Source organism: Engraulis encrasicolus, chromosome 8 (assembly GCF_034702125.1).
Source record: "Engraulis encrasicolus isolate BLACKSEA-1 chromosome 8, IST_EnEncr_1.0, whole genome shotgun sequence".
Classification (NCBI taxonomy): Eukaryota; Metazoa; Chordata; class Actinopteri; order Clupeiformes; family Engraulidae; genus Engraulis; species Engraulis encrasicolus.
Genome location: NC_085864.1, coordinates 26,970,080 through 26,986,602, shown reverse-complemented (window position 1 = coordinate 26,986,602; position 16,523 = coordinate 26,970,080). Strand labels below are relative to the sequence as shown.

Sequence of the window (16,523 nt, the reverse complement as noted above, 5' to 3'; positions counted from 1 at the left end):
AAGATAAAGCAAAAATGCATATTCTGTGTCCTGCTGTGATCCCCACAGAACAACAATATATGATTAGAAGTACTTTAACAAATACAGGGGTAGAGCTAAGCTTACAAACACTCCACAACACTCCATTTTTTATTAACCTTTATTTTACGCTTTACATTTCACATGTGGAGATAGTTACGTAAATTATTTGACCATCGTTTTGGCAAATCTTAGTGCTTGTGAGATGTAATCTCCACAGTCCAGTCCCTCAGAGCAAGGGGAGAGCGGGAGATGAGGGGCAGATCTTCTACGGGGGGGCGGCAGACGGGAGGCAGTTCTTCTACAAACCCTCTGGAACTCCCTTCCTCAGGCCATCCGTGAGTCTGACTCACTGTCCTCTTTCAAACTCCAGACCCATCTTTTCCAGACCACCTACAACACCTAGGCCTGCTTACCCAGTTCCCCCAACCAACACCGCTGCCCTCCTCCCACATCCATTGTTGTTGTTGTTGTCCTATGTTGTCTCTCACAGTTCTGTTGTTTCCCCCCTGTATGTCTGTATTGTCTACATGTTTTCTCATCTGTAAAGCGACTTTGAGTATCAAGAAAAGCGCTATATAAAACGCATTTAATATTATTATTATTACAATTTGTCCAGGTAGTTTTCCAATGCAGGCACGGCCAGGTTGAGACCCTTGCGTTTACGCGACTCTGCGACAACCTGTGCGGCCTTGGAGGTTGAGTCGAAGGGATCTCCAGGCAGAATCTGCCAGTGGTCGAACACGCACTGAGGGAAAGCCTGGCCACTGGTGCTGGCGCGCAGACTCGCTGTGAAGTCTGAAGACAGGAGCAAAATAAAAAATAAAAAAAACAGAGCATTAAAGCTATGGAAAGAGTGGCCTTGGTCAAACAATATATCCTAAAGAAATACAGCATTTCAGCATAGTATTTGTGGATTGTCTGCTCACTGAAAGACTCGTTGACAGGCAGGTACGCCTTGACGATGAACAAGGGTGTTCCCACAACATTGGACTCCTCAAACACGTGCCCACGTTTCTGATTTAGCACACTGTAGATGCCGCCGATCACATGCTTAGGACACTAGACACGGAAAGGGGACAAAAACAAGTCAGTGTAAAATACACTAATGCAAGTGAAAGGGAAAGTGAAAGCTCTACTGGGAATCTCCCAACTCCCATTGACATTTTGACACAACATTCCACATCACACAAGTGTTCACTGCACTGCACACAATGAAATTGCATTTTATGCCTGACCCGTGCAAGGGGGCATCCCCCAAGGGAGCAGTGCGGCAGGACGGTACCATGCTCAGGGTACCTCAGTAATGGAGGGGGATGGAGGAGAGCACTGGTTCATTACTCCCCCCACCAACCTGACGGATTTGGAGTCGAACCGGCAGGCTTTGGGCTACAAGTCTGTCGCCCTAAATGCTGACCCATGACTGCCCAATATAATATTATGAAGCCTAATATTAGGGCTGCAACGATAAGTCGATAATTTTTAACCCATTTTAGCTTGGAGCGACATATACGCTGCATTAAGGCTTTTGAGTTTTTCAATTACAAATGTGGCTATGTTAGAACTGAACATTCTAATGCAAGATGAGGGTCCTAGCTTTTAAATGCAACTTATTTCATGTTTGTATGTGCTTCAACGGCTGAGATACAGTATTTAGGCCTTAAAGGGGTATGCCACTATTTTGGGGCTTAATACAGTTAAAATTGTTGGCTGGGGTTTATAAAGGTGGTAAAGTGTCTTATTTTTCATGTTAAGCTTTGTCTTTAAGACAAGTTAAAAGAGGGAGTATTGAGCTAAGCTAGTTAAAGTCAATGCATCCGTACACGGATGCATTGACTTTCACTAGCTTAGCGACAGAGGACACCATTCCCAAAAAAGGGCTTAGGCTACAATGGATAAAATATGGCCTGGGTTACTCCCAACCCTACCCCAGCTCCCTTCTGGTCAAATTCAGTCACAACAAAACCTATGATTTTTTTTAAAAGTATATACTGTATATACAATAGTGGTGTGCACAATAATCGATTCAGCAATGCATCGCGATGCGAGGCAGGACAATTCAATAATCGATTCGGCAAGTGTCATAATCGAAGCGGCATATTTTGTGAATCGATTCGAATTGAATTGTTACCTCCAGAATCGTAATCGAATCAAATCGTGAGGGCAGTGCCAATGCACACCACTAGCATATAAATAGCGCAGTACCTGAATCTCCACCAGGTAGATGGGCTCCATGAGCCTGGGCTTGGCTGTCAGCTGGGCGGCGTACAGCACTCTACGGGCAGTGGGGATGATCTGGCCACCACCACGGTGGATAGCGTCAGCGTGCAGGGTCACGTCGTGAAGGTCAAAACGAACGGCACGCAGGTTCTCCTCGCACAGCACTCCCTGGAGACAGGAGACACAGATTCAGTGAAGTGAAAGTGAAAGACCATTGGGAAACTCCAACTCCCATTGTCATTGTGACACAGCACACAAGTGACCGCTGCAAACAACGAAATTGCATTTATGCCTCACCCATGCAAGAGGGCAGTCCTCAATGGCGCCCCTAGGGAGCAGTGCGGCAGGACAGTACCATGCTCAGGGTACCTCAGTCATGGAGGAAGCTGGGGGAGAGCACTGGTTGATTACTCCCCCCACCAACCTGGCGGGTCGGGAATCGAACCGGCAACCTTTGGGCTACAAGTCTGACGCCCTAACCGCTTACCCATGACTGTCATACAACTGCACAGCAACAACTAAAATCAGTGATTGTACAATAAATCAGCGATTTAACAAAGCAGTTTGGTTGATGTAAATGCTTATTGCAAACATGCCTTCCTGGCTCCATTACTGAAAATCCTAACATCTACAGAATCTTTTAGGGATAACCACATACCTCCTTGGATGCCCACTCGAACCCAGCCACCACGTTGTCCTTGATCTCATTGAGGTACTGCACTCCCTTGGTTACGTCTACAACCATGTTTGGCCCGGTTCCGTCAGGGCCAAAGCACCAGATCTTACGGGCCTCGGCGACGTCCCACTCGTACGTTTCGGCCAAGTAGCGAGCGCGGGCCTTCAGTTCCTGCCTGGCGGTGACCTCACCCTTGTCAATGTCCTCGGCCAAACCGTCGTCGAAGGGACGGGCCTTCATATATAGTCGGTTGTGCTTGTTGGGGGACTTGGACAGGCACATGACGCTAGACTCCTCACTCACAGTCTCTCTGTAGGACACAACTGGGTCAGATTTCTGCCAAAGGACAACAGAATACAAAATGAGAACAAGACAGACAGAGAATAATTTCAATAAACATGCATACTATGCCAGGCAATAAGGGAAATAAAAGAAAACCCAACACGTTGGGGCACGATGATCATACTGTAGATACTATATGATTGATCATACTCAAGTCTCTTTGTCTGTGTTGTTCCATGTTGTTTCAAGTCTCTTTACTTAGGCCTTCCTGTTAGCACTTTGGTCAGCTGCTCTTGTTGTTTTAAAAGTGCATTACAAATAAACTTTGACTTGACTTGACCGTACCTTGATTGGAATGCAGGCATGATCCTCCTCCAGATCCTTCAAGCAAATCTCCAGATGCAGCTCTCCGGCTCCAGCAATGATGTGCTCGCCGGACTCCGCGATGATGCACTGCACCATGGGGTCGGACTTGGCCAGACGCTTCAGGCCCTCCACCAGCTTGGGCAGGTCGGCAGGGTTCTTTGCCTCGACGGCCACTCGCACGACAGGGCTCACGCTGAATTTCATCACCCTCATGTTGTGGGCGTTTTCGAAAGTGGTAATGGTCCCGGTCTTGACCAAAAACTGGTCCACGCCAACCAAACCGACAATGTTACCGCATGGCACGTCGTCGATGGGCTCGACGTAGCGTCCCATCATCAGGATGGTCCTATGAAAAAAGGAAGGAGGAAAATCAATTAACTGACTGGAGTGGAAAATGTTTTCATACCAATGAAACACAGACTGAAATGACTTATTTGAATTCTGAAAAGCTTTAGATACTTTGTATCTAAAGGACAGCTGCTTCCGGTCTGCTTTTGGTGTCAGACAGTCACCATGCGGAGAACCGCTAAGTACAAGTGCTGCATTGTTTACTATTATATTACACTTAGCTGACGCTTCCAAAGCGACTTACACTAATTATCTTCCAGGTTATAGTCCCTGGAGCAATGTGGGGTTAGGTGCCTTGCTCAAGGGCACTTCATGAAAAGGAAGAAAGGAGTCGCACACTGGAGGTGAATGCAAAATCAAAAACTGTATGAAACAAAGCCGAAAAAAGTAAATAAAACCGACAGACAAGGGACAAACGTTTCGGGTCTAGCCCATCATCAGTGTTCCCAGGTTGAACCGTAACTGGGAACACTGATGATGGGCTAGACCAGAAACGTTTGTCCCTTGTCTGTCGGTTTTATTGACTTTTTTTTGGCTTTGTTTAATACAGTTTTTGATTTTGCATTCAGCTCCAGTGTGCGACTCCTTTCTTCCTTTTCATTATACTGCTCTTGGAATTACGCACAGAGCGAAACGCTCAGGATAAGACATTGGCGCGGACGCCACCCCACCATTACTATTCAAGGGCACTTCAGCCATGGATGGAGTAGAGGAGGAGGGAGAGGTCAGGTGGGATTCAAACCAACAACCCCCAGATTGAAAGACCAACTTCCTAACCACTAGGCCATGGCTGCCACAACAGCCACAACGGCTGCCACAACATGATGCAACTGGTGCCGAATGTAACCTAAGAGTGCCATAGAGTTTTCACTCCTGGTCCCTTTCAGCCATTTAAGCGAACTCAGACCTGTGACTAAGCATTGTCTGTGCATATATGTGAAAGCTTTGAAGTGTAACCAGACCTCTTGAAATTGAACCGTACTGAGACCTTTACGTGGTCTCAGTACGGTTCACGTACGAGTTCTGAGAAGTTACACTAGTGACTAGGGCTAATCACTTAAGGAGGGCTCTTGGAGGACCGGGTGCACTCACAATATGAACAAAAACAGAACTGAGTCCTTTTGCTTTCGGTTCACTTCTTGGTCCACTTAAAGAAGAAGAAGTTAGATTCACTTAAATGGGACTAGGTGTGAAAATGCCTAGAGGAGCGGGTATGATCTACAAGAGTACTGACACACCATAAAAGTCTAAGAAAGAAAGAGCAGCTGGTTCGTTTAGTAATACATTCACAATATGAACAAAAACAGAACTCAGTCCTTTTGCTGTTGGTTCACATTTTGGTCCACTTAAAGAGGTCCACTTACAGTAAAGGGGACTAGGTGAAAATACCCCTAATGATCTACAGGGTCTGATATTTATTGCCTCATCTGAACTTCTGTCGTGCTGATTAACACCCCATCTCTTCAACATGTCCTCACCATCCGAGCCTCCCGGACTGGTACTTTAAAACTGACTATGGAAATAGTCAGCACAAGACTAACCAACCACAAGACTAACCAAATCAAAGATTTTTTATGGTACCTAAACAATGTGCCCATATCTCAGGAGCTGACATAAAATGTTGGCGAGGATGTGGAGAAGAAGGGTCACATACACACATATTCTATACATGTTCTATAATAAAACCATTTTGGGAGGAGGTAAAGCGTCAGATACATTTTTGATCTTAAACAACCTCTAACACCAGTAAATGTATTGGGCATTGACCTACCGAACAGCATAAAAAGAACGCACCGTAATTTTTTTCATATTCTAAGACTTACTGCACTAAAGCAAATTACAAAACTATGGAAACAAAGCAAACAACCAGACGTCCAGCTATGGTATAATACAATAGAAAATGTTTTGGAAATGGAAAAAAATATATTATTTTCTAGAAAGTGCTCACACAAATGGGAAGAAATGTACCCAGAAAATCTTTGCAATAATATGTGTCTTTACTTTGAAAATAGAACAACAACATAAGCTTCCAAATCTTTCACAGCTTTTGCATGCCCTCACACACCCACCCTCTACACCAGCACATACATAAATCCAATACAACACCTACTTCACACACACATACACCTACAGGTGAGCTATAGAATGTCTCTTTCTCTCTTTCTCTTTCTCTTTCTCTCTCTCGCTCTCTCTCTCTCTCTCTCTCTCTCTCTCTCTCTCTCTCTCTCTCTCTCTTTTTCTCTCTATCATTGTCTCGTAAAGTTTCAGTTGAAGTGTTTTTTTAAATTATTTTTTATTTTATTTATTCTCTGTCTTTGTTGGTTTGTTTGTTTTTGTCTATATGTTTGTCTGCGTCAACTGTCTATTGTCATTTACGTATTTGGGAAAAAAAAAAAAAAAAAAGTTTATCTGGTAGTAGGCTGAAAAGTCATTGAATAATATTAAGAAAAAAATTAAGAAGAAACAAGAAGAGAGAAGGGGGAAAAAAGGATGGTGATGATGATCATGACGATGATGATGATGATGATGATGATGATGATGATGATGATGATGAATGTGTTATATTGAAATGAACTGTAAGCCTTGTGAACAATCCTACCAATAAACAAAGTAACAAAAAAAAAAGACTAACCTCTGAATTTGCTTCTGGAAAAGGTCCTCTTTCTTTCCGTGGCAGAACTTTGGTCCCATGATGCGCACCTTCTGGCCAGTGGCCACAGTGCCAGAGAAGACACGACCAAAAGCGTAGAACCGACCCTTGTCAGAGGTGGGCACCATCTTGGAAATGTACATCATAAGGGGGCCTTTGGCGTTGCATTCCTTGATTGCTAAAAAAAGAGGAGCAGCACCAAGTCAATTAGCCTGATTATCATCGACATTAAAATCTCTTCGAGACTTCTTTTGACCAAGAGCATAACAATTAACATTTCCCAAATGGCATGGTGGACCCGCCTACCTTGGTTTGCTAATGATTGTTTGCTTACCGACAAAAAATGGGAGGAGTTCCCGTATTTACGGGAACTCAGAAAGTACTTACATTGCTCTTGAGACCTGGGCTGCGTTTCCCAAATACCCTTAAGTAGTACTTAAGATTAAAGTGATACTGTCCCATTTTTGGAAATAAGCTTATTTTACACCTTTCCTTGAGTTAAATGGTAGGGTTTTACCGTTCTCCTGTACTTTCAACCGTTCTCAGGGTATGGCAGTGCAAATTTTACCTCCATGCTAGCAGTTAACAATGAGTCCTATGAGACCAGCTCGCGGCTAACTGGTCTCATAGGAGTCAATGTTAACTGTTAGCTTGGAAGTAAAATTTGCACTGTCATAACGAGATGCTTGAAAGTACAGGAGAATGGTAAAACCCTATTATTTAACTCAAGGAAAGGTGTAAAATAAGCTTATTTCCAAAAAATGGGACAGTATCACTTTAAGTAGTACTTAAGTATGAGGGGCCCCCTAGGCAATATAGCACATCACTAAAAGTTTATGTATACAATCATTTTATAGACCTACGTACAATATTTTTTTCTTGCACATGCAAATAAAATGGTTGCACTAAGAGTATTCGCAAGGTAAAATACTGTATGTATAGACTTTTACTAATGATGTGAGACCTATTTCTAATATATTGCCTAGGTGGCCCCTCATACTTAAGTACTACTTAGGCTTAAGTACTACTTAAGGGTTTTTGGGAAACGCAGCCCTGACTAGTTGCAACGCTGAAAGTGTTGCGTCACTAGGAGGGCACAGCCTGGCTTCAAGTCAATCACACAGGACTTCTTTACAAATCAAAATGACTATGCCACCACTGTACCAGCTTCTGGTTGCTGTAGAATTCTGTGGTCAAAATTTGATTAGTCTCAAAAGAAACACGGAAGATCTTACCCATGGCTGCCTCGTCATCTCCTGGTCCTTCATAGAGCAGCTCACAGCGGTACTTCTGGGCTGTGACAGGAGAGGGCAGGTGGATGGTGATCATCTGGAGCAGCGCCTCCCCAGCTGGCAGCCAGCGACGCATCACAGCCTTCAGCAGGGCCTTGCCCTCCTTCTCCTTGTCCTCACTGTCCAGCTTGATGTTAAGTTTCTCGATAATCTTGGCGGTCTCCTCCTTCTTGAAGTTCATGATGGCATCGAACATCTGAAACAGAGACAGACTGTTAGAACTGAGCAATGCAGTTGCCAAGCCAGCCATGACCACCTTTTCATAACACTTAAGTTTACACATTGGGTTCAAGCAGAGCTTTCAGACAGAGTACTCTCATCACTGGACAAACAAAGTGAAGATTTTTAAGTCATCACATATCTGCCAACCTTGTGTGTGAAATCTAGAACATTCGGGCTTACCTTGAAGATGGGGTCAAGGACGAACTGGCTAAAGGTGCGTGGAAGAGTCCTGCCATCTGGTGCTTTGTCAGTCTTGGAGAACTTGCCAGTAACTGGGTCATACCACCTGTGGTGGACGTGAGCAGCTTTCAGCACAAGTATTTCCCCTACAATTGAATTCTCCGAGTCTATCCAGCAAAAAACAAATGAGCATAATCTCCCCAAGTCAAAAGGGTGTGTTGCCGAGTGGTTTATGTCACATGGTTACACACATGCTTGATTTCCCTTACGGAAATCGAACATGGTAAACCCTGGTTTTCATGTTTTTTTAAAGCATAGTTTAGCATGTTTTTTTGCTTACAATCGTTAAATCATAGTTTGACTGGTTTCACTGTAAAATTAACCATGGTTTTACTCTGAAAACTAACTATGGTTTTACCACGGTCTATAATTATTCATTACAGTAAAAGGTGCACTGTGTAGGATTGTGGCCAGAGTAGATATTGCACCCATGCTGCTCACCACAGCTGCAAACAAGTTTTCATGTTTTTTTTGGGTAACCATGAAACCCACAATTAACCATGTCTTTTTGAGCAAGGTTTGTGCCACCGTGCTAAAAAAAAATGGAACCCATGAATAACCATGATCCATGGTTAGTCAGGAACCACGGCTTTCATAGTTACCCAAAAAACATGGATCAGCCATAGCAATACTATGGTTGGTTCAGAGTACTTACAGGTAGAGTAACCATGACATACTATGGTAAAAACATGGTTACTACAGTAAAACCATGGCCGATTTTCGTAAGGGTTGTTCAAGTTGTGGAGCTCCTTTTAAGAAGCTTAAACACAATCACTCGGACAATAAAAGACATAAAAACCTCACCTGTCACCCCAGAGCTTCTTCATCATGTCCTCCACCTTCTTGCAACGCTCCTGTGGGGTAAGCTGACAATCACCCTTGGCAGCAAACTTGGCCACGTAACTCTCAGCAAACTGCTTCAGGGTGAAGGCCCAGCCGTGGAGCCCAGATCCAAAACCGACAGTACCGATCACCGGGTCAATCTGGAGGAAGGAGGGCGGAGATGGTAACAATGGTCTTCACATCACTAAACTCAAATCACTATTAAGTCGACTGATGAAGACATAGGCCTACAGGTAGTTGACAAACCTGGATATCTCCCATTGGTCCATCTTTCTCGCTATAGGTGACAATGATGGCATTGACAGTCTCCACGATACGCTGGAATGTTGTGTACAGGTCCTCACAGTCGAGCTGCAACTCAAGCAAGGCACGGTCCATTTTGTTCATCATCAGCACAGGCTTGATCCTCTCAGCAATGGCCTGCCTGAGCACGGTCTCAGTCTGGACACACACACCTGAGGACAGAGCACAGGACGGAAACCCGTTGGCTCATGTATATAACACTTGAACTGTTTTTACATAGAATTCCGCGTTCGGTTCTGGCTTCATACATATTCCTGCAAGTTGACGGGAGGTTGACGGTACTGGTTTGATATGTGTTTACATGTAATAGCAGAGTTCTGTAGGTGAGCAGCCACGTTAACCCAGTGTCAATGACTTTCACACCATGGTTAATAACACAAGCAAAAGAGTCCTCATCAAAACAATAACAGATACGCATTACTCACTAGGCAAGTTGTCTTGTGAATTGTAGGCAATTGGATATTGATGTTGCACTATATTTTAGCCAAAGTGCATTCACAAACCAGGAAGCAAATAAATGAATAGCCAGACGTCCCATCAACCAAAATACTACTTTTGTGGAGGTGTTTATCATAATTTCACAGTGTGCACACTACTCCTCTCTAACACTCAATGTAAATGTCATGCTCCTCTTGCTTGCATGTTCAGTTGCATTCGAAATATTAACATTGGTTGGTCGCGCTATTTATTTTTTCTTTTGTGACAGCACTATCATTATGACTATCATTAGGATGTGCAATGAAACAGAATGAATATAATGCTTGCAAACTGATTAGTAAGCATTAAGAAGACTTTTTTGCTTGGTGTGTGTTTATATTTCTCCTGTCTAAAAGGCTTCTCACAATGAGGCTTGGCGCTTCCTAAATGGCTTGTAAATAGTGACATATATAATAGCAAGGCCTATTGTTTGGCTTAAAAAAAATGGTTTGAATGCCGTTTGCACAAAAAACACAATTCTTTCACAACTCATTCCTTGGCCAACTGGAGTCACTTTAAAGAGGCACAAGGTAGGATGACATCATTTGTGTGGAGCCCGTGGCATGCCTGTCTCAAAATCTACACCGTGATGAAAAAATGCTGTTCGAATAAAATCGCTGTGAGACTGTTTTTCATAATTTCAATGCCAGCAGTTGATACAAATCTGAATATGGTATGTAAAGCGATGTTTTCAAATGATAAGTGTTTCCCACGACACTCCCTCGGACCGCGGTGCCAAAAGTTGCAGGGAGCGTGTTTATGTTCCCACAGCCCATTGGTCCCACATCAGTAAGACTTTTAACATACATTTATAGGCCCATTGGTCCTACAGCGTATAGCTGCTGCCCCATGTTCCCACATTTCAAAGAATTTATTCAAATTTACGCCCCATGTGCCATGGCAGGGAGAAAGGTATGTTCTCCTAGTTTAATCGGAAATGTGGGAACATGGATTTGTGGAACATAGGGACTATATTTGAATATTTTCTTTAAAATGTGGGAACATGAAGCAGCAAGGATAAGCTGTGGGACCAATGGGCTGTGGAACCAACCGGCTGTGGGACCAATGGGCTGTGAGAACATAGGGCTGACCCCAAGTTGGGAGTGGGATTTTCTGACAGCGGACCATGGAAGTGATTACGAGAGCCATCGTTCACTTATTAAAGACTCGCATGAACGTCTGCTGACTCGGGACTGTGATTCATTTAAACTTAATCTTACCTGGAGCCCCTTTAAAGAATATATTTGCTTAACCCAATTTCCAATTGTGTAGCCTACTGAAAAAACTGGCGATAGAAAAGCCATGGTGATTTTTTAAAAATCAGTGGGTGGGGATAAATGTTTGCACATGACAGGGCAACATGTCACAGTTGGAACTTGGCTTGCACACTCAGAACCATGTCTGAGGCGATTCTAAAATCGCCCCTGTTAGAACAGAAGATGGGTGGGGCAAATACGCAAAAAAGTGAAGACATGCCATGGTAGAACACAGAACCCCTAGAACCAGGTCTATGGGTAAGGTCCTATACTTGCAATGAAATAGGAACTTGGAATAGGTGGGGAGGGTCTGAGGGCGAAAGCCGACTGTTTCCAGGCTACGAAGACTTACCGGATACGCAGTCCACCACAACCAGGGCGCCATCAGTCACACGGAGAGCGGCTGTGACCTCGGAGGAGAAGTCGACGTGCCCGGGAGAATCGATCAGGTTGATCAGGAAGCCAGAGCCATTTTTGCACTGCTTGATGAAGGCCAAGTCGTTTTCGCTGAGCTCGTAGTACATAGAGATGGCACTGTAAAGGGAAACAAAAGGATTGGTCTTACAATCCCACATACTAAACGTGTTTAACAGTTGTTTAACTTGTTTAAAGGGGCACAAGGTAGGATGATGTCATTTGCGCAGTGCCCGTGGCATGCCTGTCTCAAAATCAACACCGTAATGAAAAAGTGCTGTTCAAATGAACTCGCTGTGAGACTGTTTTTATATCCCGGAATGCCAGCAGTTGATACAAATCTGAATATGTTATGTAAAGTGATGTTTTCAAATGATAAGTGATTCCCACGACACTCCTTCGGAGCGCGCTGCAAAAAGTTGCATGTGGGGTTTTCTGACAGTGGACAGTGGAAGTGGTCACGAGAGCCATCGTTCACTTATTACAGACTCGCATAAGCATCGGCTGACTCAGGACGATAAGATAAACTTCCGTTAAAAAACGGTTTACACGCTACTTTTGAAAAAACGACGGTCAGTGCCAGTGGAGCAAATTAGGAAGAGCCTACATGTGTTACGTCACACTGAAAGCATATGTTGTCCTTTGTTTTCAAAACAAGCGACAGCTGGTGGCACGGAACCTAGCTTAGCCTAACTATCAGCTAGTTGCTACTCTCAGATACACACAGAGCAGGAGGAGGGAGCCAAAGACGGCTTGAAACAAAGCAACCAGAACATTTTTTTAAGAAACAAACCCGACGCGTTACGCATTCGTTAACAATGGTGAACAACACAATAGTATTAATGAAATGACTGTGGGAGTTGATCTTTAACAAGTAACAAGTACCTCACTTGTAATTACAATCCTGGCATCCCAAGTAATTGAGTCAGCCACTATGGCCTCTTTTCCACTGCCGGTTTTCAGGTAGGCCTACAGCCACAATGACTCGGCCGCCACTTTTTGCTTTACCATTGAGCTGTGTCGTGCCTATTCGAAAAGCAAAAACTGGCGGCCGAGTCGTGCAGTGTCTAGCTGTAGGCCTACCAGAAATCCAGCAGTGGAAAAGAGGCATAACAGTCACTCACGTTTACTTGATGGTGATGCTCATCCTTTCTTGTTTATCAGTTGTTTAACTGGTTTAACAAGTAACAAGCACCTCACTTGTGTACAACCTTTGTTACAATTGTGTTACAATCCTGGCATCCCAAGTAACTGGGTCAGCCAATAACAGTCACTCACGTTGACTTGATGGTGATGCAACGTTCCTGCTCATCCTTTCTCGTGTCGGTGAAGCGGGTCTCTCCAGCACGGGCCGAGGCGATGATACCGGCCATGGACACCAGTGAGTCGGTCAGAGTGGATTTCCCATGGTCCACGTGCGCAATTACAGACATGTTCCGAATGTTGGACTTTTTGTCCATGATGGCACGGATCTGGTCAACGGTGAAGTTCACCTATTATAAAAGAGAAGATGTCAGATGTTCCAAATGCAATCTCACACATAAAGACCATGGTGCATAAAATGACAGTCATAAGTGCTCACATTTAGCGGTGTAAATCGCAGCTTCCATGATGATACTATACAGTATCGATTTCTTAAAGCAGGAAGTTGATTATTTCCGATACTTAAGAATTCCACACGATACAATATGATTCGATTTTTTCTAATTACTTTTCTGCTTCTATTGTGTTACGGAGCTAGGGGGGCTTTTCGGCCTTTATTATGACTGGACAGTATGAGAGGAGACAGGAAACAGTTGTGAGAGAGAGATGGGGTAGGGCTGGGAAATGACCCCGGCCGTACTCAAACCAGGGTCCCCATGGGCGTGTACTGTACACCCAAATGTGGGGGGCTTAGCGTGCTGCGCCACAGCCCACCCCCAGCGATTCGATTATTTTTTATACTTAATAATGCCCCACAATACGACTCGATTAAATCATCAGCCGTACATTTCGATTATTATTTACACCCCTATTCACATTCTCCCACACACCAGTCAAACTTCATCCTATTCATCTCCACAATTGCCGTGAATAGAGGCCACTAATGTGCCACGGCACCAGGGTGATGCGTGCGACTGTGCATTAAACTGCTGAAATATCTGTATTTTAATGGTGAGCACTAACGTCAGATAAGCGCTGCAAATATTTCACTGCACACTGTAAGGCAACCAGATTAAAATGGCAATGGTTAACATTTTAACCAACCCACCTATGGAGCCAGCAATACATTATTTATGTGTTTTCAAAGCGCAGCTTCAGGCCTGAAGTTTGGCGATACACCGCTAGCAGTCAGCCATTGAGTCAACAACATCAGCATTACAACACGATCCTCAAAAGCTAATTGCATTCCTCTCATCGTATTTCATGTTTGAGGAGCCAACGATATTGCTCTTTTCGCATCAACACCCTTCTAATATACACCTTGGGCACCCTCAAGTCTAAGCAATGGTAAACCCTTACGAGAATCGACCATGGTAAACCATGATTTAATGGTTTTTTTCCACATGGATCGACACAGTTTTTGGTTTGACTATGGTTAAACTATAAAATTAACCATGGTTTTACGCTGAAAACTAACCATGGTTTTACCACGGTTTATAGTTATTCATTAAATTACACTTAGCTGCAGCTTTTTTTAAATCCCACACACATATTGGTGACAGTCCTTGGAGCAATGTATGGGTAGGTGCCTTGCTCAAGGGCACTCCGTCATGGATGGAGGTGTAGGGGTGGGATTCAAACCTGCAACTCTTTGATCTTCAGTCTAACTCTCTAACCATTACATCACAGCTGCAAACAAGTTTTCATGTTTTTTTTGGGTGACCATGAAACCCACAATTAACCATTTGTTTTTTAAGCATGGTTTGTGACGAAACCATAGACACAAACCATTCTGAAAAAAAACCCCATGAAAACCATGAATAACCATGAACCATGGATAGTCAGGAACCACAGTTTCCATGATTACCCAAGAAACATGGATAAGCCATAGTAATGCTTGGAGAACTTAGAAGTACTTAGAGAAAACATGGTTACTACAGTAAAACCATGGTTACTACAGTAAAACCATGGTCAATTTTCGTAAGGGAAGGCACAAGTGCCTAGCTAAGCCAGCATTTAGGCCACGTGTAATGGAAGTAGCTAGGGCCTTGGCTAACATCAGTGCGTCACCACTGACCTGCAACCAGACAACAATATGTCAGAAGACAGAACGTTGGGACGACATGTGTGATATCCATGGAAAGGTTGTTATCCTCCAACTGCTGACGAACAATACACAAACCTTGGCCCTAACTAGGGGCAAACCTGCCATTAATCAGTTGTCACTGCAACTACATTGCTGTCTGAAATGTTGGGGCAACAACAACAAGCAGCGCTAGTGTGTTGTATGTTGCAGGGCCCGGGCAGTTCTGGTTAGTGCAGGACTAAGGTAGTGCAGGTAAGGTGCAGTCACATGGCGCAGTTCCATAGGTTCTGTGTGTGTGTGTGTGTGTGTGTGTGTGTGTGTGTGTGTGTGTGTGTGTGTGTGTGTGTGTGTGTGAGTTGCTGTGTTGGTGGTCCAGGAGAGGTCTTCACTGACGTGGGATGTGCTGCTGACACTCTCCACAGCAGCACCATCGATGGTCAGGGCAAGGTGTTGTGCTGACGTTCAGCAGGAGGTTGTTTTCTCTGCACTGTCTGGCCAGGTGGTCTACCTCTGTCCTGGGCTCTGTATGCAAACTGGAAGGGGTCCAGGGTGGGTGGAAGGGTAGACTTGATGTGTGCCATGACCAGCCATTCGAAGCACTTCATGATGATGGGGGTCATTCAAGCAGGATGGAAATTACTTCTTTGGCACCAGTATGAAGGAAGGGGTCCAGGGTGGATGGAAGGGTATACTTAGCCAGGCCATGCCATCCTAGTGACGCTACAGCTTCAGCGTTGCTACCAGTCAGGTCCAGAGTCAATGCAAGTACTTTCTGAGTTTCCGCAAATACGGGAACTCCTCCCACTTTGTTGGGAAGCAAACAATCATTAGCAAACCAAGGGAGGCCATTTGGGAAATGCTGTTTGGGAAATGTTAATTGTTATGCTCTTGGTCAGACGAAGTCTTGAAGGGATTTGAAAGTCGATGATAATCAGGCTAGGGTAGACTTGAGGTGTGCCATGACCAGTAGTTCGAAGCATTTCATGATGATGGGGGTCAGTACTCTTGCTGTTTTCAGGCCTGCTTCGTTCCCAGCTCTGAAGATCTTGTGTCTAGCCCTCTGCAGCCTGTGGACATCCCCTGTCAGCCATGGCTTCTGGTTTGCCCGAGTGTTTTTTTTGTGTATCCATTACGTCATCTATGCATTTGTTGATGTAGGAGGTGACAGTGTCTGTGTACTCCTCAATGTCTATTTGGTTTTTGTTGTTGTTGGCATTTGAAAACATCCAAGTCGGTCAAACGGTAGGGCACTAATCTGCTATGCGGCCGACCCCGGTTCGATTCCCAGCCCGGATCCTTTGCCGGCCCTTGCCCGTCTCTCTCTCCCCACTCGCTTCCTGTCACCGTCTTCATTGTACTATCATAAATAAAGTCAAACAGACCCAAAAAACATCTTTAAAAAAAGAAAATATCCCAGTTAGTTATTTCAAAGCAGTGCTGGAGGGCAGATTGAGCACCACCTGGCCATACTCTCACCTGCCTTGCAACCGGTTTGGCGACTTTCGGCTTTTGGAAGGACAGTCTTTAGGTCAGCATGGTTTGCCAGCGAGAATTGTGAAATCATCCGGGTGTGCTGTGTGTTGTTCACTGATTGCATGATAGAGTTACAGTATGCCACATAAGTGAGTACACCCCTCACATTTTTGCAAATGTGTAAGTATATCCTTTCATAGGACACAACATTAAA

At 44.3% G+C, this 16,523-nt stretch overlaps 1 protein-coding gene across 1 annotated transcript; it reads right to left on the bottom strand.

Moving 5' to 3' along the window:
- Positions 1-303: 303 nt before the first annotated feature.
- LOC134453825 (elongation factor 2b-like) lies at positions 304-15,118 on the bottom strand. The gene is made up of 13 exons (XM_063204573.1): positions 15,104-15,118; positions 12,886-13,100; positions 11,546-11,727; positions 9,404-9,612; positions 9,119-9,297; positions 8,255-8,360; positions 7,796-8,048; positions 6,543-6,738; positions 3,542-3,908; positions 2,897-3,250; positions 2,224-2,406; positions 948-1,080; positions 304-816 (listed from the first exon to the last, which is right to left on the bottom strand). Exons 1-13 carry the CDS (start codon positions 15,116-15,118, stop codon positions 623-625), a joined length of 2,586 nt encoding a protein of 861 aa, XP_063060643.1. The 3' UTR covers positions 304-622.
- Between the last annotated feature and the right edge of the window lie 1,405 nt (positions 15,119-16,523).